The sequence below is a fragment of the Petaurus breviceps genome, unplaced genomic scaffold (assembly GCF_028583685.1).
Source record: "Petaurus breviceps papuanus isolate PSGF00001 unplaced genomic scaffold, PetGlider_PUasm1.0 90919, whole genome shotgun sequence".
Taxonomy (NCBI): domain Eukaryota; kingdom Metazoa; phylum Chordata; class Mammalia; order Diprotodontia; family Petauridae; genus Petaurus; species Petaurus breviceps.
This window is the reverse complement of record NW_027187378.1, coordinates 8,659,578-8,684,702: the sequence shown is the minus strand read 5'-3', so window position 1 is coordinate 8,684,702 and position 25,125 is coordinate 8,659,578. Positions and strand designations below refer to the sequence as shown.

The 25,125-nt window shown below is 36.1% G+C and overlaps 1 protein-coding gene across 10 annotated transcripts in view; it reads left to right on the top strand.

Moving 5' to 3' along the window:
• KIF16B (kinesin family member 16B) overlaps positions 1-25,125 on the top strand; it is a 401,835-nt gene that overhangs the window by 53,482 nt on the left and 323,228 nt on the right. For all 10 annotated transcript variants that reach the window (XM_069075448.1, XM_069075446.1, XM_069075444.1 and 7 more), the window contains exons 5-10: positions 3,172-3,269; positions 6,085-6,194; positions 10,238-10,380; positions 15,026-15,194; positions 15,359-15,490; positions 22,965-23,140. In XM_069075448.1, the coding sequence (XP_068931549.1) occupies positions 3,172-3,269; positions 6,085-6,194; positions 10,238-10,380; positions 15,026-15,194; positions 15,359-15,490; positions 22,965-23,140 (828 nt within the window). The remainder of the gene's footprint in view (positions 1-3,171; positions 3,270-6,084; positions 6,195-10,237; positions 10,381-15,025; positions 15,195-15,358; positions 15,491-22,964; positions 23,141-25,125) is intronic.

Sequence of the window (25,125 nt, the reverse complement as noted above, 5' to 3'; positions counted from 1 at the left end):
CTTACTGATGTAGAAAAGTCTGACCATGTTACTCTTCTGACCAAAAACCCTCAGTGGCTAACTACAAGCATCTTGTCCTTTTTTTTTTTTTTTTGGAGCGGGGGGAAGGCAGGGCAATTGGGGTTAAGTGACTTGCCCAAAGTTACATGGCTAGTAAGCGTGTCAGGTGTCACACTGAGGCCAGATTTGAACTCAGGTCCTCCTGACTTCAGGACCAGTACTCTATACTGTGCCACCTAGCTGCCCCCAACTACAAGCATCTTAACCCAGCATTCTGTGCTCCCTGTATATGGCTGCAGTTTACTTTTCTAGCCTTATTTCTCTCTATGCCGCTTCATATACTCTTGTCAGTTGTTGTTCCCATATCTTGTCCTGTGTGCTCATCTCTTAGTACATTTAAGCAATCCATGTTCTAGCCATGCTTCGTCCCCATCTCTGCCTGTTGAAATTATTTTCCTTCTTAAAGGTTCAGCTCAGGTGCTACCTTGTCCATTAAGCTTTCCCTGGTGCATCTAGCTGAAAGTGATTTCCTATTTCTTTTAGCATTGTCTAGATTTACAATTTTTCAGTTTATCACTGGTCATAAGAAATACTTTTTCAAAAACCCAAAAGCTGACTCTTCACATGGACATCACCAGATGTTATGTAGAAATCAAATTGATTATATACTTTGCAGTCAAAGGTAGAGAAACTCTGTACAGTCCATTAAAACACAACGTGGTACTGACAGTGGTTAAGATCATGAGCTTCCTATTATAGAATTCAAACTTAAATTGAAAAAAATAGGGAAAATCACCAGACTATATCATCAGTTCTGAGTATGAAGTGGAGGTGATGAATAGATTTAAGGGATTAGGTCTGGTTAATAGAGTGCCTAAAGAACTACGCACAGACATTTGCAATATTGTATAGGAGGCAGCAATGAGAAATGTTCCAAAGAAAAAGAAGAGCAAGAAAGCAAAGTGGCTGTCTGATGAGGCTTTACAAATAGCCAGAGAATGAAGGAAAGTGAAAGGCAGAGGAGAAAGGAAAATACATACCCAATGCAGAATTCCAGAGAATAGCAAGGAGAGATAAGATTTTTTTTTAAATGAATAATACAAAAGAATTGAAAAAAATAATAAAATGGGAAAGACTAGAAGTATCTTCAGGAAAAATAGAGATATCTCTTCAAGAAAAATAGAGATATCATTTCATGCAAAAATGGGCATGATAAATGACAAAAATGGTAGGGATATAACATAAGCAGAAGAGATTAAGAAGAGGTGACAAGAATACACAATAGAACTTTACAAGATAGAGGATGGTTACTGATCCAAAGCTAGATATCCTAGATACTGAAGTGGGCCTTAGGAAGCTTTGCTAACAATAAGCATAGAGGACGGGATATAATTCTAGCTGAGCTATAAGATGGTGCTGCTAAGGTGCTGTACTCAGTATGCCAGCAAATTTGGAAAACTCAGAAGTGGCCACTGGATTGGAATAGATCAGAAAGGCAATGCCAAGAAATGTTCAAAATACTGAACAGTTATGCTCGTTTCACATGCCAGCAAGGTTATGTTTAAAATTCTGCAATCCAAGCTTCAGCAATATGTAAACTGAGAATTACCAGAAGAGCTGGGAGGTGTTTGAAGAGGCAGAGGAACTAGAGACCAAGTTCCCAACATTTGCTGGGTTATGGAGAAAGCAAAAACACTTTCTGCTTCATTGATTACACTAAAGCCTTTGACTGTGTGGATCACAATAAAATGTGACAAGTCCTCAAAGAGATAGGAATACCAGATCATCTTACTTGTCTCCTGAGGAACTTGTATATGAGTCAAGAAGAAACGGTTAGAACTGAACACGAAACAACTGATTGGTTTAATATTGGAAAAGGAATACAACAAGGCTATATATTGCCACCTTATTTGCTTAAGTCACATTCAGAGTACCTCATGCAAAATGCCAGGATGGGTGAATTAAAAGCTGGAATTAAGTTTTCTGGGAGAAATGTCAACAACCTCAGATATGCAAATGATACCATTCTGATAGCAGAAAATGAAGAGGAATTAAGAAGCTTCTTGATAAGGGTGAAAGAGGAGAGTGTAAAAGCTGACTTGAAGCTTAACATTAAAAAAAAAAAACCCAAAACCAACTAAGATCTTGACAACTGGTCCCACTTCTTCCTGGAAAATAGAGGGAAAAGAAATGAAAGCAGTGTCAGAGTTTATATTCTTGGGCTTAAAGATCACTATAGATGGTTGCTATAGCCTTGAAATTAAAAGATGCTTGGTCTTTGGAAGGAAAGCTATGGCAAATCTGGACAGCATACCAAAAAGCAGAGACATCGCCTTGCTGACAAACATTTATATAGTCAAAACTATAGTTTTTCAGTAGCAGTGCATGGCTGTGAGAATTGGATTATAAGGAAAGCTGAGCTTTTTAATTGTGGTGCTGGAGAAGACTTTTGAGAATCACTTGGACAGCAAGGAGATCAAATCAGTCAATACTTAAATTAATTGAAGCTATTCACTGAAAGATCAAATACTGAAGTTAAAGTTTGGCCACATAATGAGAATACAGAACTCATTGGAAAAGACCCTGATGTTGGGAAAGATTGAAGGGAATGGCCGTGGATGGGATGGGTAGATAGTATAATGGAAACAATGTACATAAACTTGGACAGATTTGAGAGATAGTGGAGGATAGAAGGTCCATGGGGTCACAAAGAGTTGGATACGACAACTACTGAACAACAACCATGCTTTATACTTATTTGTGTACCTATCTTATTTTCCATTTTGGTTTGTAAACTCCCTGAGGGATGAGATTATGTTGTTTTTCATTCTTATATGTATTAGGTCCTATACTTTGTATATATCTGATGCTTAATGTTGTAATTGAATTAGTCATAGTCTAGCATTGAATCCATTAATGCTAGATAGAATTTGAGTCAGAAGAGACCTGTGAGATCATCCAGTAAAACTCATTTTATGTATGAGGAAACTGAGGCCCATAAAGCCTAAATACATTTTTTCCCCAGAGTAAATTACCTGTTAAAGCTGGAACTGTAACCCATGAACCTATGACTAGCTGTGGAACCTCCAGTGTTCTTTTTTCCTGCATATTTAGTTGGAGGTTGTTTGTGTTGCAAGAAATTATTTTATCAGTTCTTGATTCTTATTACAGGGTGATTCTGGCTTAATACCTCGAATTTGTGAAGGTTTGTTCAGTCGTATAAGTGAAATGACAAAATGGAATGAAGCATCTTTTCGAACTGAAGTCAGGTGAGTTTTGTTTAGATTGAATTTCTAGATTAGGGTGGTCCCTTTTTTAGCAAGTTCACTTTCATTCATCCCTTTTAACTATGCCTTCACCTGGGAAGTGCTTATGATCACAGGGAATCTCCTTTTACCCCTTTGTTGCCATTTGGCTGTTGTCTCCTCTAGGACACTGAAGGCTTAGTCCAGGTTGGGGCTGTAGTGGTAGTCACAGAAAGCAGGAAGAAGGAGGCATAAAGTAGTAGTAAACATTTTCTCTCAAACAGCTCCTTTCTCCTCCCTTTCCCCTAACATTTGCCTCCTTGGCATTTGTCTAGCCCAGTCCAGCCCACTTCTTCATTTCCTACTGTATAGAGACACTGTCCTATTTTTCATCCTCAAGAACCCAAATTTACTCTAGCTTCTTAGAAGAAACACTTAAGATAGCCTTAATTATCTGAAATTTAGATGCATTGACATATAGACACCTAGTAGTAACATGAGTGAGTAACATTGTCTTTTCCTAATGGTCTAAGTAAAAAAAAAATGAGGAAGAAATGGAAGCTTCCTACTTTGTTTCTGTTTATTTCTTGTGTCTGTCTCCACAAATCCTTAGAAAAATCACTAAGGGCCATATTGTGTAAGACTAGATTTTGTTTACCAGTGGGTCTGGGAAATAGAGAAACTTTTTCTTTTGGATAAATTTTTATTGATGACCTTTGTTTTTTAAATCACATACATTCCCCAACATAAATCCTTATTATTGCTTATATTAAATAACAAAAAAGAGGAAAGAAAACCAGCCTAGCAAAACTAACATGTCAAAAAGAGTCTGACATTGTTTTCAGTGTTCCACAGCCATTGGTCCCTACTTCTGTAAAGGAGGCGGGGAGGTACCTTGTAAAATCTTTGTTTTTTTTTAATTACCATTTTATAATGATCAACCAAACTTGATCATTATGATTTTTACAGCATTCAGTTTTGTCAGTCAGCTATTACTTATTAAGTGCCTGCTATGGGCTGAGCATTTTTTTTTTTTGCTAAGCTCTGAGATTACAAAGAAAAGCATAAAACAGTGCCTGCTTTCAAGGACCTCACAGTCTGATGGGGGAGATATGAGCATGAAAGCAACTTTATACTAACAGGATCTATACAAGATAAATTGGAGGTAGTCTTGAAGGGGAGGCATTAAAATTAAAGAGTACAGGGAGAGATTTCTTATACAGGTGGAACTTTAGCTGGTACTTAAAAGAAACCAGGAGTTAGTAACGAGGAGGGAGAGCATTCTAGGCATAGGGGACAATCAGTGAAAACACTCCAAAGTTAGGGGATGTGAGTGTTGTGTTGAGGAACAGCAAGGAGGCCAGTTTCACTGGAATGGTAGGGAGAGTCCAGGTTATGAAGAACTTTTAACAGCCAAACAAAGGGTTTTACATTGGAAGTAATAAGGAACTGTTGGAGTTTATTGAATGGGGGGGGGGGGGGTGGTATGGTGTGTGTGTGTGTGTGTGTGTGTGTGTGTGTGTGTGTGATATGGTCAGACTTGCATTTTAGGAAGATTAGAATGTTGTTCTTTCCATTCACGTATAATTTTTTTTTTCACTGACTCCTTGGAGTATTTGCCATCTTTGGGTCAAAGGGTAAAGCCAATTTAGCCATTTTATCAGCATAATTACATATTTCTTTCTGAAATGGTTATATCAGTTTATAGATGTAACAGCAATACATTAGTTGCTGTTTACCAGTGGGTCTGGGAAATAGAAAAACTCCTAAACATCACTTTTTCCAATATTTTATTTTCTTTGCTAGCTTGCTGAGTATGAGTTGAAATGTCAGGGTTGTTTTGATTTTAATTTTGCTTATTAGTAATTTGAAGAATTCTTTAATATGGTTGTTAATAGTTCGCAGTTCTTTTATCATTTTCTGTTGAGGAATAGGAGAAGAAATTCTTAAATAAGTGGTGGCTGTGAAAAGGGTAGGAGAAAGCCAGTCTCTGGGGTCTTCAGAACTAAAAGGGAATGATAGGAAATCTGCTCGTGGCTAAGATGTGTCCTTGGGGTTAGTAGTAGTGGGAATCCTTGTTATTTAACAGCTCTTCACCCTGAGAATCCATGGAGTCTCATGCCCTCTTCCCATGTCTTACTACCTTTTCTTACAAGTACATCTCTCCCCCAATCAGTTGCCTTATGGTATTAACTTCGAGCTGGGCAAATGTCACTAGGGAAAGGGGATGTTTATGGAACTCATCTGTAGTGGTTAGATTCTTTAATATTTCCCTTTAGGTTGATTATAGACTTTTGTGGTATTTGCCAGAGAACCTGATTCTTATAATATTATTTCCAGAGAACATGCTTTTCTGATTTTAAAGCCCCTGACTTAAATCTTTTGGAACCCAGTTTGTGTGTGAGTTGGGTGGAGCCTGTCTGAATTGGTTTTGAGTGACACTGTCGCTGTAACTCTAACCTGATTTTAGGAATCCTCTAGCTTCCCTTTCACAGATAGTCTGCTATTCTGCTAATTTGTGATAGTTGAGGGAAACAAAACTTCTTGTCCTTTTAATGAGTTGCCTAGACAGCATCTATACCATCTAAATATAAACTAATTAGAAGAATGTATTTGGTGTAGGGAAATTACCCCAGACGGGTGAGTCCTTGGCTTCTAAGTGTGAATATGTTACACTGCTACTGTAGCTTTGATCCTCATGGGAATGTATGCAAGCTTCCTATTTTTGGTAAGAAAATTACATATTCGTTTTGTACTCACATTATGTTCCCCAATTAGAATTGAAATTTATATGCATTAAATATGTTGAAATGTAAATTCATTTAAATCCAATTTTTAGCTACCTTGAGATCTATAATGAACGTGTGAGAGATCTACTTAGGCGGAAGTCATCAAAAACCTACAATTTGAGAGTTCGTGAACATCCCAAAGAAGGACCTTATGTTGAGGGTAAGAACATATATTTTATAGATCTCTGCTTTTGGATATTGGTATCAGGTTTTAGAAAAGTGTTGCTTATGAGAAAAAAAATGATATAGCACAAGTCTTTTGGTCTTTTTCTTTCACACTTGAAATGTATAAATTCCTATGTACTTATTTAAAAGTAAAACTATCCAACCAAATTATGGATCCCAATACAGCAGTGGAGTGCCCTGGCTTTGGAGTCAGAGGACCTGGGTTCAGATCCTGGCTCTGATACTAGCTGTGTGACCATGGTCAAGTCACAAAGCCTTTCTGGGCTTTGTTTTCTTTCTCTGAGGTCTCATCAATCATAGCTTATGATCTGTATTTCTTCTCATACATTCTCCATTCCAACCCAATCGACCTACTTAACTGTTTGTTATCCTCAGTGTTCCATCTCCTACCTCCTGTCCTCTGTGCCTGAAATGTTTTCCCTTCACTTTTTTCCCCCCTCTAATTTTTTCGAATCCCCAGCACCCTTAAAGGCTCAGCTCCACATTCCACACTATACTTTTTATGACTACCCCAACTTGTCAGTAGTTTTTGACTCCCCTCCCCCATTTACATTATATTTACTTAAGTATGTATAAGTTTTTTTTCCCTCCAGTAGAATATATACTTCTTTTTAAAAATTTTTAATTAATTTTTTTTGTTTGCAACATTCAGTTCCATAAGAGTTTTAAAATTTCTCTGCCTCCTTCCCCTCCCATCTCCCTAAGACAGCATGCAATTTGATATAGGCTCTACTTATACATTCATATTAAACATATTTTCACATTAGTCATATTGTAAAGAAGATTAGAACCAATGGGATGAACCACGGGAAAGAAGAAACAAAACAAAACAAAAATCCCCCCCAAAACGTGAGAGAGCAAATAGTATACTTCTATCTGCACTCAGACTTCATAGTTCTTTTTCTGGATGTCGATAACATTTTCCATGATGAGTCTTTTGGAGTTGTCTTAGATCCTTGCATTGCTGAGAAAGGCTAAGTCTATCAAAGTTAGTCATTGCACAATGTGGCTGTTACTGTGTACAGTGTTCTCCTGGTTCTGCTCATTTCACTCAGCATCAGTTCATTTCAGGTCTTTCAAGGTTTTTCTGAAGTCTACTTGCTCATCATTTCTTATAGCACAATATTATTCCATCACATTCATATAGTACATGATGGGCATCCCCTCAATTTCTGGTTGTTTGCCACCACAAAAAGAGCTGCTATAAATATTTTTGTACATGTGGGTCCTTTTCCCATTTGTATGATCTCTTTGGGATATAGATCTAGAAGTGGTATAGAGTATCTACTTCTTGAGGGCAGGTGTGGTTTCATTTTTGTCTTTGTCTCCTCAGTCCTTGCACATGGTAGGTGCTTGATAAATGTATATTGAATTGAATCTTGTGAAATGATTCTTTGAAATGTTTAAGTAGCCAAACTAGTTTTTAAAGTCCTTGTTTTATGTATTAAGTAAAAGTCTCCTGGTTTGAAATGCCATTTGAAGATTAATTTTCAAATGTGTTCATACAGGGTAAGTAATTCCTGCTTTGTGCTACAGTTAAAACTATTATTATGATTCTTGAAGAAGAGTTGCCTGCTGTCTCTATATTTATTACCCCAATGACACATAATGATAATAAAGAGGTTCTTAGAGTTCTTACCATGGAAAGACATTTGTGGTATTGACTGTGAGTGTTTTTTAAAAAGATATTTATGCTTTCCATTTAAAAAATTTTAGTGGTGAGATTAAATGTGTAAATAGGATCTCTATTGCTCTACTTTATCATTTTCCAAAATTGAATTTTTATTAAGTGACTATGCTCATAGTAGTTTATACATGAATGAGAGGGACCAAAAACTTGTGGATTGCATATCAGCTCATATTTCTATACGGCAAAGACTGTCTTTGTGGAAGGAACGTGTAGATGCTAGACATGGTAAGCTCCACTTAATTTCCATGAAAATGAAATAGGTTATATTTTATAGACAGGAAAAGACTGATTATTGTGGAAATTATCCTTAAACTTCTATCTATATGCAGTCTATCAATGATTCATCTAAATATAAACTGATTAAAATCAGAATTAGTAAAAACACAAGAAGAAAGAATAACAATGAAGAAAAGATGGTGTAGGATTGAAACAACAAAAATTTAAAATAATTTAACAAGTAATTGAAAATAAAAAATGGGAAGTGGACCATATAAATAACATACACTGAATGTAATAATTTTGTTCATAGTTAGTTGCCATAATAAGGAGACTAAGAGAGCCTGAAAGACTTCTTGAGAGTAGAGATTGTGGGGGTGGCTAGGTGGCGCAGTGAGTAAGAAAAAAAAAAGTCAGGCTTAGGAGGACCCGGGATCAGTTCCGGCCTCCTATACTTAACACCCACACACACAAAACTGGCCATGCAACTTTGAGCAAATTACTTAACCCCAGTTGCTTAAAAAAAAAGAGTAGAGATTGTTTCATTCTTTGCATTTGTATCCTGAATGTCTACCACAATCTCTTTTGAAGTGCTTAGTAAAATTTATCGATTGATTGTCACTAATAATCTGACTTACTTGCCAACTAGAGAACTAATTTGTTAAATTGTACAAAAAATGATTATGAGCAGGGCCCTGTAAAGCAGAGAAACAGTGAAAGACAAAACCAGTTTAAAGAAATTTTAACAGGACATTCAGCTAAGCACACTAATCATTCTAAGAGTGTTCAAAGTCTACAAATGGAAATAAAATGAAAAGAATTTGCAAAGATTATTATAACAAACTTTTTTGTCCAGTATATACTTTGTCAAATATAGTGGAACCACCGTACTTGAACTCTTAACTTCATAGGCCTAGATGTCAGTCTAATGAAAATGAAATACACTCGTTAAACACTTAACAATGTTCCAGGCATTGTGCTAGGTATTGGGAATACAAAGAATGGCGAAAATGGTCCTTTGCTTTGAGTTCCTCACCTTCAAATTTGTGGATTTTAAATAAGCATTTTATTTAGTCAAAACAAAAACCATACTACCTTACAGGCTATTTTACAACAAAGTGTCTCATTTTTACATCAAAACCATTCAGATTTTCTTAGAAGATAAAACAATTTTGTTGGCTGCTCTAATGAAAACAAATGTGCCACAAGGAAGGGTGATGTATATTCACCCAAGAAAGCATGGAGTCTAGGTTGAAAAGTGATTTCCTGTGGATGATGCAGTACTCCAGATACATCTGTTTTTGGATACCATTGCAATGTATGCACTAAACCTCAGAATGTTACCCTCTCTTATTTCCTTTCCCTCCTGCTTTCCTGTAGGGTAAGATAGATTTCTGTACCCCGTTGAGTATATGTTATTCCCTCTTTGAGCCAGTTCTGATGAGAGTAAAGTTCACTAATTCCCTTCACCTTCCAACTTGTCCCCTCCACTGTAAAAGCTATTTCTTGTCTCTTTTATATGAGATAATTTGCCTTGTTCTACATCTCCCTTTCTCTTTTCCCAGTACATTCCTCTCTTCACTCAATTTTATTTTTTAGATAACATCCTTTCATATTCAACTCACACCTGTGCCCTCTATCTTTATACACTCCCAAATACCCTAACAATGAGAAAAGTCTTATGATTTACAAATAATTATCTTCCCATGTAGGATTGTAAACAGTTTAACCTTATAAAATCCCTTATGATTACCTTGTCCTTTTTACCTTTGGTGAACCTTTCACTCCAGATCTAGTATACTTTCCACCATACCATGGTGCTGTCTGTTCCTTGATTATTCCTCATTCTCAGTAAAATGTTAGCATGTAGGTATATTTTTTGTAAGCTGCATTAATTTTTTTCCCTTATAATTGTCTAGTTTTAGAATAACATGTAAAGCATGACTATTAATAGGAACAAGATTATGCTCTTGCATTTAAAAAGGCAAATCATACTCTTATTGTGCTGCTTTTTGCCACAATTGTATGGTATATAATAGACGTAAACTTGTTATTTAATTTAATGGAAGTTGCAAAGATCTCTTTTTTTAAAATTGGTTTTTCTGCTTCAGACTTGTCGAAACATTTAGTACAGAATTACAGTGATGTAGAAGAACTTATGGAAGCTGGAAATATAAATCGAACCACTGCCGCAACAGGAATGAATGATGTTAGCAGCAGGTCTCATGCCATTTTCACCATCAACTTCACTCAGGTAAAGAGAACTAAGGGCCCTTCAATCAGCAAATGCACTTCCCGAATGCCTGATGTCTAGTTCTTGATGAGCAACATATGAAAGCCAATTATTATTGTTACCCAGAGTAAAAGGCAGGCAAAGGTGGCTGAATATTTTGGTTTTTTTTTTAAGAATAGTGTGTGATAGTTGTAGTTTCTCTAGAGTTACAGTTAGAGTAGTCTGAAGTGTCTTGAGGTATACCCTTAAGAAGTACTTAGCAGACTTCAGTTCTATACTAGACTTGAAAATTTGTTCATATGCTTAATTAAGCAAAAGTTTTCATTCTTGTAAACTCTGTGGGAGATAATAGATTTTGAGTCAAGTCAGCTGGAAACCAAGGTGAATAATTGTGTCAAGGTCCATTATCACCCCATGGGTTTCTCCCCAACAAACTTGATTAAGATTGTTAGAATGATACGAAAGGAGATGTGAACATTTATAAGTATTAATGCAAAAATTTAATTGTAATCAAAAGTCAAGTGTTGAATATATATGGAAGTTATTGCAATTAAAATTCAGTTTAATACTTAGACCAACAAAGCAGACTCATACCTGAAGGAGCTATTGAGATTTCTTAGGAGTAGATAATTCTTCCATTCATGTAGATCACATCTCAACTTTGTCATAATAGATGATCTATATGAGGTGAGATGCTAAATATATTCACCAGCTGGTGGTGATGAGCCTAGGGTGGTCTTTTGCTGTTATACAAGTTTTTCACCATGGCCAGTTTCAAACCTCTTTCTAGGTAGATGTGGGTAAGAACTGCCAATTTATACTCCACTGGTGTAACTTTTAATAACAAGGGCTCGTCTACACCCTCTGAGGCATCCAGTATAGGACTTTAGTGGAGGAAACAGCAGATATTTTTCAAAAGTCCAAGGTATTCAGAGAGAAACACTGGGATCTAACATTTAAGTCTTTGGAGAGGTATCATGGTATAATGGAAAGACTTTTGGTCTTGGAGTCAGTGGAGAAATGGATTCAAATCTCGCCTCTGATACTTACTAAGTGTTAGCCTCAGTTTTTTCATCCGGAAATACTGATAATATTTAAAATTTAAAAATTAACAATGCCCTTAGCACTTTATAGGCTTGTTGTGAGGATCAAATGAGATAAAACAGATAAAGTACATGGGAAACCTTAAGAGCCTTTATAAATCAGTTAAATAGAAATGATCAATGGAGGAGTCTGACCTCACCCCCATAGTAAAACATTGTATTTTAAACATGAGAGTAGTCTTTGTTTTAATTCTAGTTTTGGAAAAAAAAATCCTTGGCTACTTGTGTTAATGCATGCTTGTGGGGAGGCTGAGACTGGTGGATCACTTGAGTTTGGAATTTGAGCTAAAGCTGATCAGGTGTCTACACTAAGTCTGGCACCAAATTGTTGAGCCCCTAGTAGAAGACCACCAGGCTGCCTAAGGAGGGTTGATCTAGCCCAGGGAGGAAAAAATGCAGCAGGTCAAAGTATTTCTGCTGATCAGCAGTGGGTTCTGGCCTTGAGTAACTGCTATACTTTTATCCTGTTCAAGATAGAAAGACCCAGTCTCAAAAAAAATTTCCTTGAATACTTTGCAACTCAAAGAAAATTAAAAATTCTCTCATGTACAGTTACATTCAGTGGCATTTTTTGTCATTTGAGGTCTTAGGTCCTCATTCTTTGATTTAATATACTCAGTGACATGTTTGCATCTATCTACTCAGTGCCTGATTATGGTATCTTGATTTCTAGTTTCAAACAGTTATAAATTTTTTCCATTTTATCTTTCAGCTTTATTGGTTTTATTCTCCTTATTGAGTAAAGAGAAAAATAATCATCATTCATTCTTCTAAATATTTTTCTTTTTTAATGCTTTAGAGAGAGTGTTCAGGTACAAGTCAGAATGGATGGTTTTTGAGGTCAATTTCAACTTTGAAATTATGTGAAACTATGTAATTAGTTTCTTAATGCAGTATTTTAGGAATTAGGAAAAATTATTATTTTTTGCCAGGTGCCTTGGAAACAATTTCAGAATTAGAAATACCAATAAAATTTTTATTTGTTTGTTTAGTCTTAAAAATTGTGTGAAAACATAGACAGAAGGGAAAGCTTTGGTAGATTTCTGAAGTAAATAAAATGTTATTTAGAACCTTATGAAATTGAAGCTGGATAAATTAATTTCCTCCTGACTAATTTACATCTTCACTTGGATGTCCTGCTGGTATCTCATGGTAGACTTCATAGTGTTGTGGAAAGGCCTTTGATTCTATGGTAAGAGAACCCGGGTTCAAATCCTGCTTTTTATACTTCACCACTTGTGTGACCTCAGGCAAGGCATGTCACCATCTTGAGCCTCATATTTTTTATGAAAAGGAATAGGTCAGTTTAGAAGGCAGCCTCCAAGAGGCTCTGAGCTCAAGATCTTTGATTCTTACTGAGCAGGTATAATAAATGAACCGCCTCAACATGAATGTTTAATCCATGTATAACAAACAAATTAGCTTTTAGAAGTATTTCAGGTTGTGATATTGTAAAAAGCTGTTATATTTGGGATTATAAAGAGAAGCTGTTGTTGGACAACTGTTATTATTATTTTGTTTACATGTTTTATTTCCCCTACTACACTGGAAACTCCTTGACTCCTTGGACAGTGTAGTGCCAACACAATATTCACAGCACTGGCAGTGACTACAAATATGCTGGCTTAGATCTTAATTGCAAAATATAACAGACTCTCCATATATAAGACAGAAGCAAAACATTTATTCAGACACCCGGAAAAACCAAATCCCAACACCAAGAAACCAAATCCATCATAGCAACAAAGAAATTAATGTACCATAGCACATCAGGGAGCCACACCATCCTTCAGTCTCCCCACAAACAAACATGCACAAGCCTAGCTGTCACAGCAGGGGGAAAACAAATACTCACAAGTCTAGCTGTTTCCTTGGGAGCATCCTCTCCTCCTTCTGGGTCTAACTGCTCTGACTCCAAGCTTCCTGTGGGCTCTGCTCCTCCCTTTGGTAAACTCCTCCCACCATAGAGTCCACGTGATTACATTTGGCCTATTAGGGGGGCCTGGAAGATCTTCAAAGCAGGGAAGTGTAATGGTAATGGGAATTTGAAGATCTTCTCTTGGTCTCTTGATAGGCTTAAGTGAATTTGAGGACCTTCCCTGATTTGAAAATATACTTTGCCCCCTAATAGGCTGAAGGTGGTCACATGGAGCCTATGGTGGGAGACTTGTTTTTCAGGAATGCTCACACCTTGTTATTTTGAAATCAGGCAGTGGGTCAGGAGGGTATGTCTTGGGGCTCATTCATGGGAAGAGTTGTTTGATTTGGCCAGATGAGACATTGGGCAGCTGTTGAACCCCTGGCTTTGAAAACCCACATGTTGGTGCTTCTCTCTCTGGTAACTGATAGGTATGGTTGTAATGGTCAGACAGCTGGAAGCCCTGTCTGCTGGTCTGTGTCTCTGTGTGTATTGTTGTCTGCTTGTAATTTCTGTTTGTATTCTCTGAAGTTTAGGGTGTTGACTTTTTCCCCTGAACTAGGTAAATGGTATATGTTTGATTAAAGTAAGATTGTTAACCCTTTTTTGAGTTGCTTTCCTTTAGAAAAGCAGATCTAAGAACCTGTGCTAGCAGCTGTCCTGGGTATGCTAGGGTACTTGCTGCTACAGGACAATCTTCAAATTTCCTTAGGCTTATTAAGGGGCAGGGAAGATCTTAAAATTCCCATTACCATTATAGACAGTTCCTTAGTTATCTCTAAACCCCTTATTATATAAGTGTCTGAACTCTGCACTAAGTCCTCAATAAATTTTTTTCAAATGAATGAATAAAACTTTGTCTCCTTGAATAGCATTTTAAAGATGTTACATATGACTTCCGATTTATATAGCATGACTTCTGATTTTTTACATAGTCTCTCTGACCACTTATAGCTTTTTTCAGATACTGTTTGTCTCCTGTGAGATTGCAGCAGGACATCCAGGTGGAGATGCACACTGGTCAGGAGAAAATTCATTCATATAGCTTTAATTTTGTAAGGTTTCTAGATACTATTGTATTTATTTGGAAGATCAACCAAAATTTTCACATTTATCTGAGTTTTAACTTGCCTTTTAAGTCTAAGCAAAGAAAAAAAACCTGGTGTTTCTATTTCTGACTTCCATTTCTAAGGATTTGGTAAAAAAAAAATACACATGCACACTCACATATTCCCCTAATTCTTAAATCATGTGTGGAGAAACTAATCATAGTATTAGATAGTGTCGGAGTTGGAACTGACCTTAAAGGCCGTCTATTCTAGTCTGTACTTGAACAAATAACCTCTGTAAAGTGTTAATAGAAAAAGATATTTAGCTGAATGAATGGTTACTTTTGTCTTCCCTCGCTAAAGGACATAAAACCACACTGATTAAATTGAGGTATTTTAGTTGTATTAAATTGAATTTTCAGTTTCATAGTCAGCATGAAGGGCAATAAAACAAACAAAAACACAAACAACAAACAAATCCCCAAACTATACCCTGAGAAACCACAGGGAGGAGTGTGAAATAATTAAAATTTGTTTCATAAACAACATCAGAGATCCATGTACCTTTTTATTTTTGTTTGTGTATTTTACTTCAGGCAAAATTTGATTCAGAAATGCCATGTGAAACTGTGAGCAAGATCCACTTGGTTGATCTAGCGGGGAGTGAGAGAGCAGATGCCACCAGAGCCACTGGGGTTAGATTGAAGGAAGGAGGGAACATTAACAAATCCCTTGTTACTCTGGGAAATGTTATTTCTGCCTTAGGTAAGTCGCAGTGTTGCTCTTAGCTCCCTTCCATATACCTCTTCCTACCCTGTTACCATGAAGCAATTAACTTGGTATTTTTGTTGCAGAATAATAGCTTAAAGCTCTTTTGAACCAGAATTAAAGAAAAAAAAGCCTTCATAAACCTGTTTTTTCCTCTACAGCTGATTTATCTCAGGATGCCGCAAACCCTCTTGTAAAGAAGAAGCAAGTATTTGTGCCTTACAGGGACTCTGTTTTGACTTGGTTGCTAAAAGATAGCCTTGGAGGAAACTCTAAAACTATCATGATTGCCAGTAAGAGTTTTAATTCTTTTTCCAGCATATGTTGTACCTTGTGTGAAACAGTTATATGTATTTAGGTTTAATGTACCTTGTTAGGAATTCACACTATTTACACCTTTCTCAATTAATAGTTTTTCTTTCTGTCTTAAAGCATATCTGCTAATATGGCTTGTGTCCTATGTGCATTAACAATCACAACATCATGAAATCATTGAACCTGTGCCATTACTTTATTATAAAAGCCAAAGTAATGGTGTGAGGGGTAAATACGTAGGTTTTATTTTTGCTTAAAAGAGGTGGGGATTTTTTTTTCTCTTTTTGGGGAGTTACCAACCTATATAATAAGAATAAATATGTATTTGTATAATGCTTTATAATCTACAGGGAAAAAATGAAAGGCAATAGGAATAAAAGTAAATGGATTTTCTTTTATAGATTAAAATATAGTCAATATTAAAATGAAAAATAAACATAAAATTTTAATAAAAAAGACTTGATTCAATTAAGATGACATCTTATTCCTCCACTCTTCAGTACTTATCCAGACCATGATCTCTGCTTTGGCTACACATCTCTTCTTCTCCAATCTCAAATTCTTTGGTAAACTAGTTCAACTCCATATTATCTTTTGCTCTTTCTCTTTTTCTTTTTCCCCCAAATTTTATTCAACATGAAACACATGTCTATAGTTTTCACGGGGAAAGTCGACAATATCCATGTCCAGATATGCCTCTGAATTAGAATTCTGCTGTTGCTGACTCCTCACAGGTCTCTACCTTCTTTCTAGCTTCCAGGGGAACAGCCCTACTCTCTGTGTTTATCTGTCAGCTTTGTCCCAGATAAGCTAGACAGGCTGTTCAGTCTGTAGACTGTTGGGCTTTGGCCTGCCTGCCTGAGAAAAATGTGGCAAATACAGTCTCAGTAAGCAGGTGAAGCTCATGTCCTCATTGGCAAGAATAACAGTAAAAATGTCTCCATCCTTAACATAGTCATGACACTTCAAAGACATTGTGGTCTTCAGGACATGGGGTTTGAGCACATGTTCATCTGCCAGCTCAGGGTGCTTTGCATGTGGACACATTTCTTGGCTCTCATTATTCCCTCCTTGAAAAAAAGTTTGTTGATGGCAATTCAGGTCTTCTTTGGTATCAGCTTTCTACCAGCAGCTGCTACCCTGCCATGACTGCATATCCCCTTGAGTACCTTGCTCCCTTGTCCTATTGCTGATCATGTCTTGCTATTCTCCAACCTTGGGTTACTCCCATCATTTCATGTGTTACTGAATAGAACTGGAGCAAGTCACAAGACTTTATTACCTCTCATCTCAACTGGGCCCTTGTAGCAGCAGTGCATTTATCTACTCTTCCCTAAGTGATTTTTCTTTAACTTACCATCGTGGCTATCACAGAATCTTTGCTTCTTTCAGATCTCCCATAGCATCTCCCACCTTACATTCTCAGTTGGAGATCTTGCCTCATAATTCCCTGAGAGAGTTGAGGCAGTTGAGATGAGCCCCATCTTTTCCCTTTCTTCTCATCTGATTTTATTCCTCATTATCTTTTCCTTCATTCAAGCCTTTGATGATGATATATCCCTTCTTCTTTCCAGAGACAACTCCTCTCCATGTACTCTTGTCCCCTTATCCACCATTCTTCTCTAAGTGATTGCTCTCAAATTTCTCCCAGTTTGCTTCTTCCTGGAAGCTTTGACATGCTAAAATCTCCCTGTTTATCCTTAAAAACATCTTACTAGCTCCTTCTATCCCTACTATCATGATGTGCCTCTCCTCCTGTTCTTAGCTAAAATTTTGAAAAAGCTGTTTATGCTCAGGCAGTCCCCTTTCTTCAGTATCTTCTAGGCCCTCTGAAATTTGACTTGCAGCCTCAAAATGTTCTCAAAAGTTACCAGTAATCTTCCTGAAAACCAGATTTAATGACCTTTTTTCAGTCCTCATCCTTCTTGACCTTTTTGTAGCCTTTGACACTGTGGATCACTTCTCCTGAATGATCTCTTCTTTGGGTTTTTATGATTGATCTCTCCTGTTTTTCCTCCTGTCCTTCTTGCTGTCCCATCTCAGTCTCTGTAGTCATCTCTGTTCAACATGGGTAACCCCTAAGTCTTGTCTTAGGACTCTTCTCTTTTTTCTCTATTCTGTCTCACTGAGTGATTTCAGCACCGCTGAGTTTATGTCACCATAACACAAATGATAATCTCACATTTTGTGTAAGGATTTAATTTGTGAACATTTTCCTTACTACCACGATAGTATGATGTAGGTGGCACAAATATTAATATTCCTCTTTTGCATGTGATGAAGTTTAGGGGATTTGTTCTTGGTCAAGTGGCCGCTAAGGGAGAGAACATTTTCTTTAATCCTGGTAATGTGCAGTGCTCTTCTCATTATACCATGGTGCCTATAGATGTGAAAACACATACACATCTTAATATTTGCTATAAAGTGCTAAGTGAAAAATATAATTTACTATTTTTTTTAAAGAAAATACAATTCAAAGGTAAGGAAATTGTTTTAAATTGCTGCGATTCTTTTTTAAAGTATATATTTTTTCTGCTTAAAATTTGGAGGTGCAGGTCCTAGAATCATCAAATTGTAGAATTTAGCAATCATATGTTCCTTCATTTTGTAGATGAGGAAAGAGTACCGGAGAAGCTGAGAGATTTATTTAAGCTCCCATCTAGTTGATGGCAGACTTAGCCCATCAAGCTGGATTTTCTGAATCAGGCAGTGTTCTTTCCTTAGTGCCATATCATCATTCTTGAAATCTTCTTTTTCTGATTTTAGAACAGATAACACCCCACATATATGTCCTAGAAAGTGAGGAATATCATTCAGTTCAATAGTTGAAAGAGGAAAAATGTGTTGTCACCATCCAGTTTTGCAATCTCTTGTACACACAGTATTATTACTAAAGACCTCTTGACATTTGTCCTAGAATGCCTGGAGGAAGAGAAGGGAAGGACTAAGTCTAAGTCTAATTTGAGAATTCTCCACCTATGGGTGAAAGGATAAGGCTAAATTGAGCTGTACATAGAACATGGCAAATATTTTGTGACTACCTTGAACCCAAGTGAAACTTGTTACATTTGAACATTTTCTACTTTTCACCTTGATTGATGAAGGGGAACAAATTTTCTTATTTTTCATGATAGTATCTTGAATAAAGAAATAAATATTTAATGAAGCATCATTCTATTTTCCTCATATATCAAATTATCATAAAACACCCAAAACTTCTTGTGCCATACATTTTTCCCCACAGTGTTACTTCTAATTTCTTCAAGTGAGTTTCATATTAGCTTGAGTATCCTAGATAGTCACTTCCTTAGGTTTTTCTGTGGTATCCCACCTCAGTTCCACTGGGCTTAAGAATAGGAATTCCTGAATCTAAGGTCAGTAAAGATTTTCTTATTTATATACTTTTCTGTGCTGATTGGGAAATGTCACTGCTTCGCTTTCATTATTTATATACCCATTGATTTGATGATTGTGGATGTGTCTTCAGCTTCAGAATACTATAATGTGGCAACCTGAGAATGAGAATCTGTTTTTAAAAAGTGAGAGCCAAGAGGTATAACAACCTTATTTGTTAATGGTGACTCATTTTTTTTTTTTTAAGCAATCGGGGTTAAGTAACTTGCTCAAGGTTACACGGCCAGTTATTTCTGGGTGTGGTGCTGAGTGTCTGAGCCCGGGATTCGATCTCCAGGTCATCCTGACACTGGGGCCGGTGCTCTTACTTGCTGAGCCACCTGGCCACCCCTAATGGTGACTCATTTTGATGTACAAAAGACTCTAGAAAGTTTTTCCTCTTATGTTTAAGGAATAAAATGTGATTAGAATTTTAATTTTCCTAAATTATGATCATCTTTGGCTTTAGTGAATCATCTTCTTTTTTTTTGGAGGGCAATTGGGGTTAAGTGACTTGCCCAACATCACACAGCTAGTTTTTTTGTGTTAAGTGTCTGAGGCCGGATTTGAACTCAGGTCCTCCTGACTCCAAGGCCAGTGCTCTACTCACTGCACCACCTAGCTGCCCGAATCTTCTTTTTCAAATGAACAAACAGCTTCACCCCATTAGACCCCTAGTTATCACATGTATACCTGTTATGAGAAAAGCCTATAAACTTATATTGAAGAGCTATTTTTCCAAAGGAACCAAGTTAATTACCTATTAGCATTAATGTAAGTTTTTCTAAGATTTTATTTGATAGTAATTGCTCTATTAGATCAGTAGACATAATTTTCTTCTATATACTATCAATAAAAATTTGAAATGTACTTTTGTTTAAAAACAGCAGAACACAACAGCAAAAAATAAAGTTAGCAAAGGAAATAGAAAAAGAAGCAATGATGTCATTGGAAGGGTAGAGAAAAAGAAATGGGTTCTAGTTGGTATGGTGATTTCTGCTTTTCATCACTAAGGATAGTAGTCAGCAGTTAACCTGGAGTTATGAAGTCAGATATTCATGTCCACAGTCATCCTCAGAATAAATTTTAGGAAATATTAAAGACAAGACTGAAGTTGTTTCAAGGTCTAGTGTAAAGACCTCTGAATTGTGAATTAGAGGACTCAACTTCTAGTATTGATACCAGCTCTGATAATAACTAGCTGTTTGGCTTTGGGCAAGTTGTTTAACCTTCCTGGGCCTCAGTTTCCTCATCTGTAACATGACAAGATGATCTCCAAGTTCCTGTCTAGCTATAAAATTCTATGATTTAAAGTGGGTTGCCCTCGCCATAATTTGCTCATTCATCTGTCAGAGATTGGTGAAACTAGTTAGTTTAATGTGGACATTGAAAATCCATCTACTTTCTAATAAAGCTATGTTTAAACTGTCTTAGATGAAAAACCAGTTTTATAAGATCAACTGAGCAGGAGATATCCAGCCTTCTTTAGCACCTGTTTCTACTATTTAAAACCCCTCAGCACCAGAAAAGTCTTTTTTATCAAACCTAATTATATTATGTTGCAGTCTGAGCCCATTTCTTTTGTTTTGTCTTTGGTGGCTTTTCTACCTTTTCCTTCTGGAATCTTGGCAATTCTTTCCTTTTTGAACAGAATCTCTTTACTATACAATATTTGCAATGCTCTAAGAAGTAAGATAGATTCTTTCCTCATGAGTTAACTTTAATTAAAATTTTTTTTTAATTTTATACACTGAAATGAAGCTTTGGTACAAATATTAATTCAACAGAAATTATACTTAGGCTTATACTACAACCCAAACTGCAACTAGACTGGGGTGACTGGGACTTTATTCCCTTGGCACTGAGATTTAGATGACACCAACAGAACTTATATTCTCTCAAGAAGTAGGAACAAATGGGCTTACCCTACTTATGTAGCAAGACTAATTAGTTAGAATGGAAAGTTACCAGATGGAATGCTTCCTGCATCCACCATGCCTGGTGAATGTCTTCCTGGCCCACTCATTCTGTTACCTCCCTATAGCAGTGGCCTCACTAGCAATTGCCTTGTGTTATTCGCATGGGGAGGTGGTGGATTTCAGTCTTTGTCTCCTTCCTCCACTCTTTCCCCCCAAAGGAACTTATATCTTGAGGCCTAATGTATTTTGGGGGCCTTTTTCCTTTGCCTCTCCTAGATAACCAGCAATCTTAATCAAGAAACAAAATTTTATCAGTGTCCATATATGTGTGTATATGTATATACTTTGTGATCCCAAATGGGGTTTTCTTGGAAAAGACACTGAAGTGGTTTGTTGTTTCCTTCTCCAGCTCACTTTACAGATGAGGAAACTAAGGCAAATAGAGTAAAGTGACTTGCCCAGAGTTACACAGAACTCAAGAATATCTCTCTCTTTCTCTCTCTGTTTCTGTCTGTCTCTGTTTCTCTCTCATGCACACACATGTATTTGTATGTACACATATATGTGCACACATACATGCACACAATATATTTGTGTGTATGTATGCATGTGCATGTGTATGCACACATATACATATCGATTTATATACATTTATACAGATTTATAAATACATATGTACCACTTTATATGTATATATACATACATACACCTATACATGTATATAGGTATATAATTTTACTTCTTGATTACTTGTTATGACTGATTACCATTCCTAGAAACATTCTTACTAGAACTATTGAAAACAATATTGTTTTCAGACAGTTTAGTTTACTGTTTCTTGTTTAAGTTACTCTAATTTTTATATTGTCATGTAATCCTAGGGAATAGTAATGAAGTAGTTGGAAGAAACATGCTGTACTATAAAGAACACTATATTTTGATTCATAAGACCTACATTCAAATCCTGACTCTGCTGCTTATTTCCTGGATCATTAAGTCACTTAAACTGCTCCAGGCTTCAATTTTCTCATTTGTAAAATGAAGGAATTTGCTAGATGATCTCTAAGAGCCATTTCAGCTTTTAACTCAGTAGATGTATAAATTGAAAAAAAGACCTCCATGGAGAATATTTTCTGTGTAACTAACTCTTGAGAATTGAGATAGGTCAGTTGTAATTTCAATCTGAAAGAAGTATGCCCGGTGTTGTAAAAGTTTTTTTTTTCCTATTGAAATAGATTCCTTTTAACTTTAAAGGGTTAGGAATATTCTCTATCTGTGGTACCAAAAGAAATGTATTTTAAAAGAATTTCTTGTGAATATATTCCCAGCTACATATGACAGAATCTTGTAAAATACCCTACATTTAGGGCTAGCCATCGGAAACAATCACATTTGGCTGTCCCTCCATTTTTTACTTTACTTTTCCTTTTACAGTGTTTTGCTAAAGTCAAGGGAATTTGTTATTGAAATTCCTGGAGCTTTCTTATTCCTGCGTTTTTTGTTTTTTATTTTGCAGAGTTTTGCAAAAGCTTCTGAAAGATATGTGTTCTTTGTAGCAATTGTCAGATGCTTTAGGACTGTCATACCAAATCTCCTTTTTAGTGCTTTGTAAATAATTATAATAACTATATGAATGGAGAAAAGAAAAGTACATTTCATTTTTTGTTTGATAGAAAAACAGAGTGAGAAGACCCTGTCCCATCCACACAGGATTCACATTCCTTGATTGAGAAACTTCCCTTAATCAGCCCTCATTCTTTTAACTTCTTTTGTCCCCTTGGGTCATATTTCAAAATTGGAGTTTAGTATTAGTATTAGTTTAGTATTAAAGAATATAATGATAATACTTTTCTATTCATTTAAGAGAAACAACTCCTAAGTTCTTTTTCTATGGGTATTAACTTCAGATACAAAAATATTTTGATCACTTGTAGAATTAAGTCAAGCTAACTGGAATTTAATTTGGTAGTGAACACTCTCCTTATTAATGTTAGATAATGTCTAATACTCATTACTAGAGCAGTGAATATTTAAGTCTACTCAACAACCTGAGATTAATGTGACTTTTAGATTATGAACCAAGTTTGTATTAAATGAAACTCAATGCTGGATAAATAATTTTTGAATTCATTCTTCACAGCTATTTCACCTGCCGATGTCAATTATGGAGAAACCCTAAGTACTCTTCGATATGCAAATAGAGCCAAAAACATCATCAACAAGCCTACCATTAATGAGGATCCTAACGTCAAACTCATTCGTGAGCTCCGAGCCGAAATAGCCAGACTAAAAACTCTGCTTGCCCAAGGGAATCAGGTTAGGTTTCTCTGAGATTTTATGAATAATTTCCTTTGAGTAATAGCATCTATTTCTGGATCTTAATGAGATAATTATCTCACTCATTATATTGACTTGAGTAAATAAGTGCTAACTGAAGGTATGAATGAATAAACTGATTCTCTCCTCCCTCTCCTTACATCAAGTTCCAATTGGCTTTTTAAAAAAAAATTTATCTGCTAAAGTTGATATGATTGATAAAACAATAGATGTCAATTTTGCATAAATTTTCATTGGGCCATTCAGCAAAATACAGCAGACTCTTGATTTGTGGTTAAATATCCTGGTGTTTAATTTGATACTTTATTATTTTCGAATTATGAAACAGTTTTAAGATAATGAAGAATTTGTAAAATGTCATTATGATGCAGAAATTCATAAAACTTACAGTATTTGTTCTGTTTTAAATGTTACTATAATATGACTTCCTGGAGCATCACAATAATCTATTGTCAAATGCATCCATTTTAAGTGAAACTCTCTTATTTCCAGAGCCTCTTGGTGCTCATTTCACTCAGCCCTTTGGATTAGCTCCATGACAGACTTGCCTTATGTAGAATTTGACTCCACATAGCTTCTACCAGTAGTTTGTAGCATGAGAGTGTAAACCTATTGTGCCAGGAATTAAAACTCTGCATAGTTACAGTATAAAATCACTTTTGCAGGAAATCTAAAATAAATTTTTTTTAAAGTTGATTTTAGAACAGTCTGAAATAAAACTTGTGCTCCACATTCTTAGGCAGCAAAATATACTATGCATCCTCCCCCACCCCAAACATAATTATTAATACATTTTATATAGTTATTTCTAAACTTAAAAATAGTCTACTGGATTGTATTACCTCTCATACAGTTATGGTCAAGTTACTTGTGATTTCTGATAATGTTGGAAGTAGTTAGCTCATTAGTTATTTTGCACTAAGGCCGTGCAGGAAGCAGGATAAAGGTTTGAACTTTGCAGTTTCTTGAGTCACATAGTATGTTTCACATTTCTTCCCTTCAAGATACCCAGCAACTATTGGATCAGAATGATTTCTTTCTTTTTTTTTTTTTTTAAAGCAATTGGGGTTAAGTAACTTGCTCAAGGTTACACGGCCAGTTATTTCTGGGTGTGGTGCTGAGTATCTGAGCCCGGATTTGATCCAGGTCATCCCAACACTGGAGCCAGTCTTACTCGCTGAGCCACCTGGCCACCCCGATCAGAATGATTTCTTGTGGGGAACATTTTGTTCTAAGTTCCAAACCTTTTTGGAACACATTAGAATGGGGTATAAATTTCTCATGCAGGGTTTGGAATTGGACTCATTCTCTTACTATCCATGAACTTGAATTTGTAGGGTCATTTGGATGGGAGATTCATGACAAACTTGCCTTATGCTGTATTTTCTAAGCCAAAACTATACTGTTGGCCAGTACAATATTTAAATTCTCTCCTGTGATTTGTTCTTTTGGGTTCTGTTAGGCTTTTCTTTAATTCAAGGGGTAGAAAATGGGAGAGAAAGGAGCCAGGGTAGAAGGAATAGAAATCAGTATTAAAAATATGGATTTAAGAAATAAGGACTTTTGCAGTAAAAGTTTACAGAGCATTCAAAATCTGCCATGGTTCATAGACAAGATTTTGGGAAGTACTAATTTTCAGCACGTAGTAGAAAAAATTGAGGATAGATAAGCTTTTAAAAATGATTATTTGATAAGAACAAAATTTTGCTATTTGTACCAAAAATGCTAATGAAGTTCTCAGGCACCTTTATGTACTAAACTTTGTTAGATTGTTCAATTGCTAATTAATTTATGGAATTATGAAGTGGGTCAGGCACACCCAGTACTTGTTGGGAAATATCATGATGGCTTCAGTCATACTTTAATAAGGCATGGAAAATATAGGGACAAACAGCACAGAAAATGCAGAGATAAATGGTGTGTGTGTGTGTGTGTGTGTGTGTGTGTGTGTGTGTGTGTGTGTG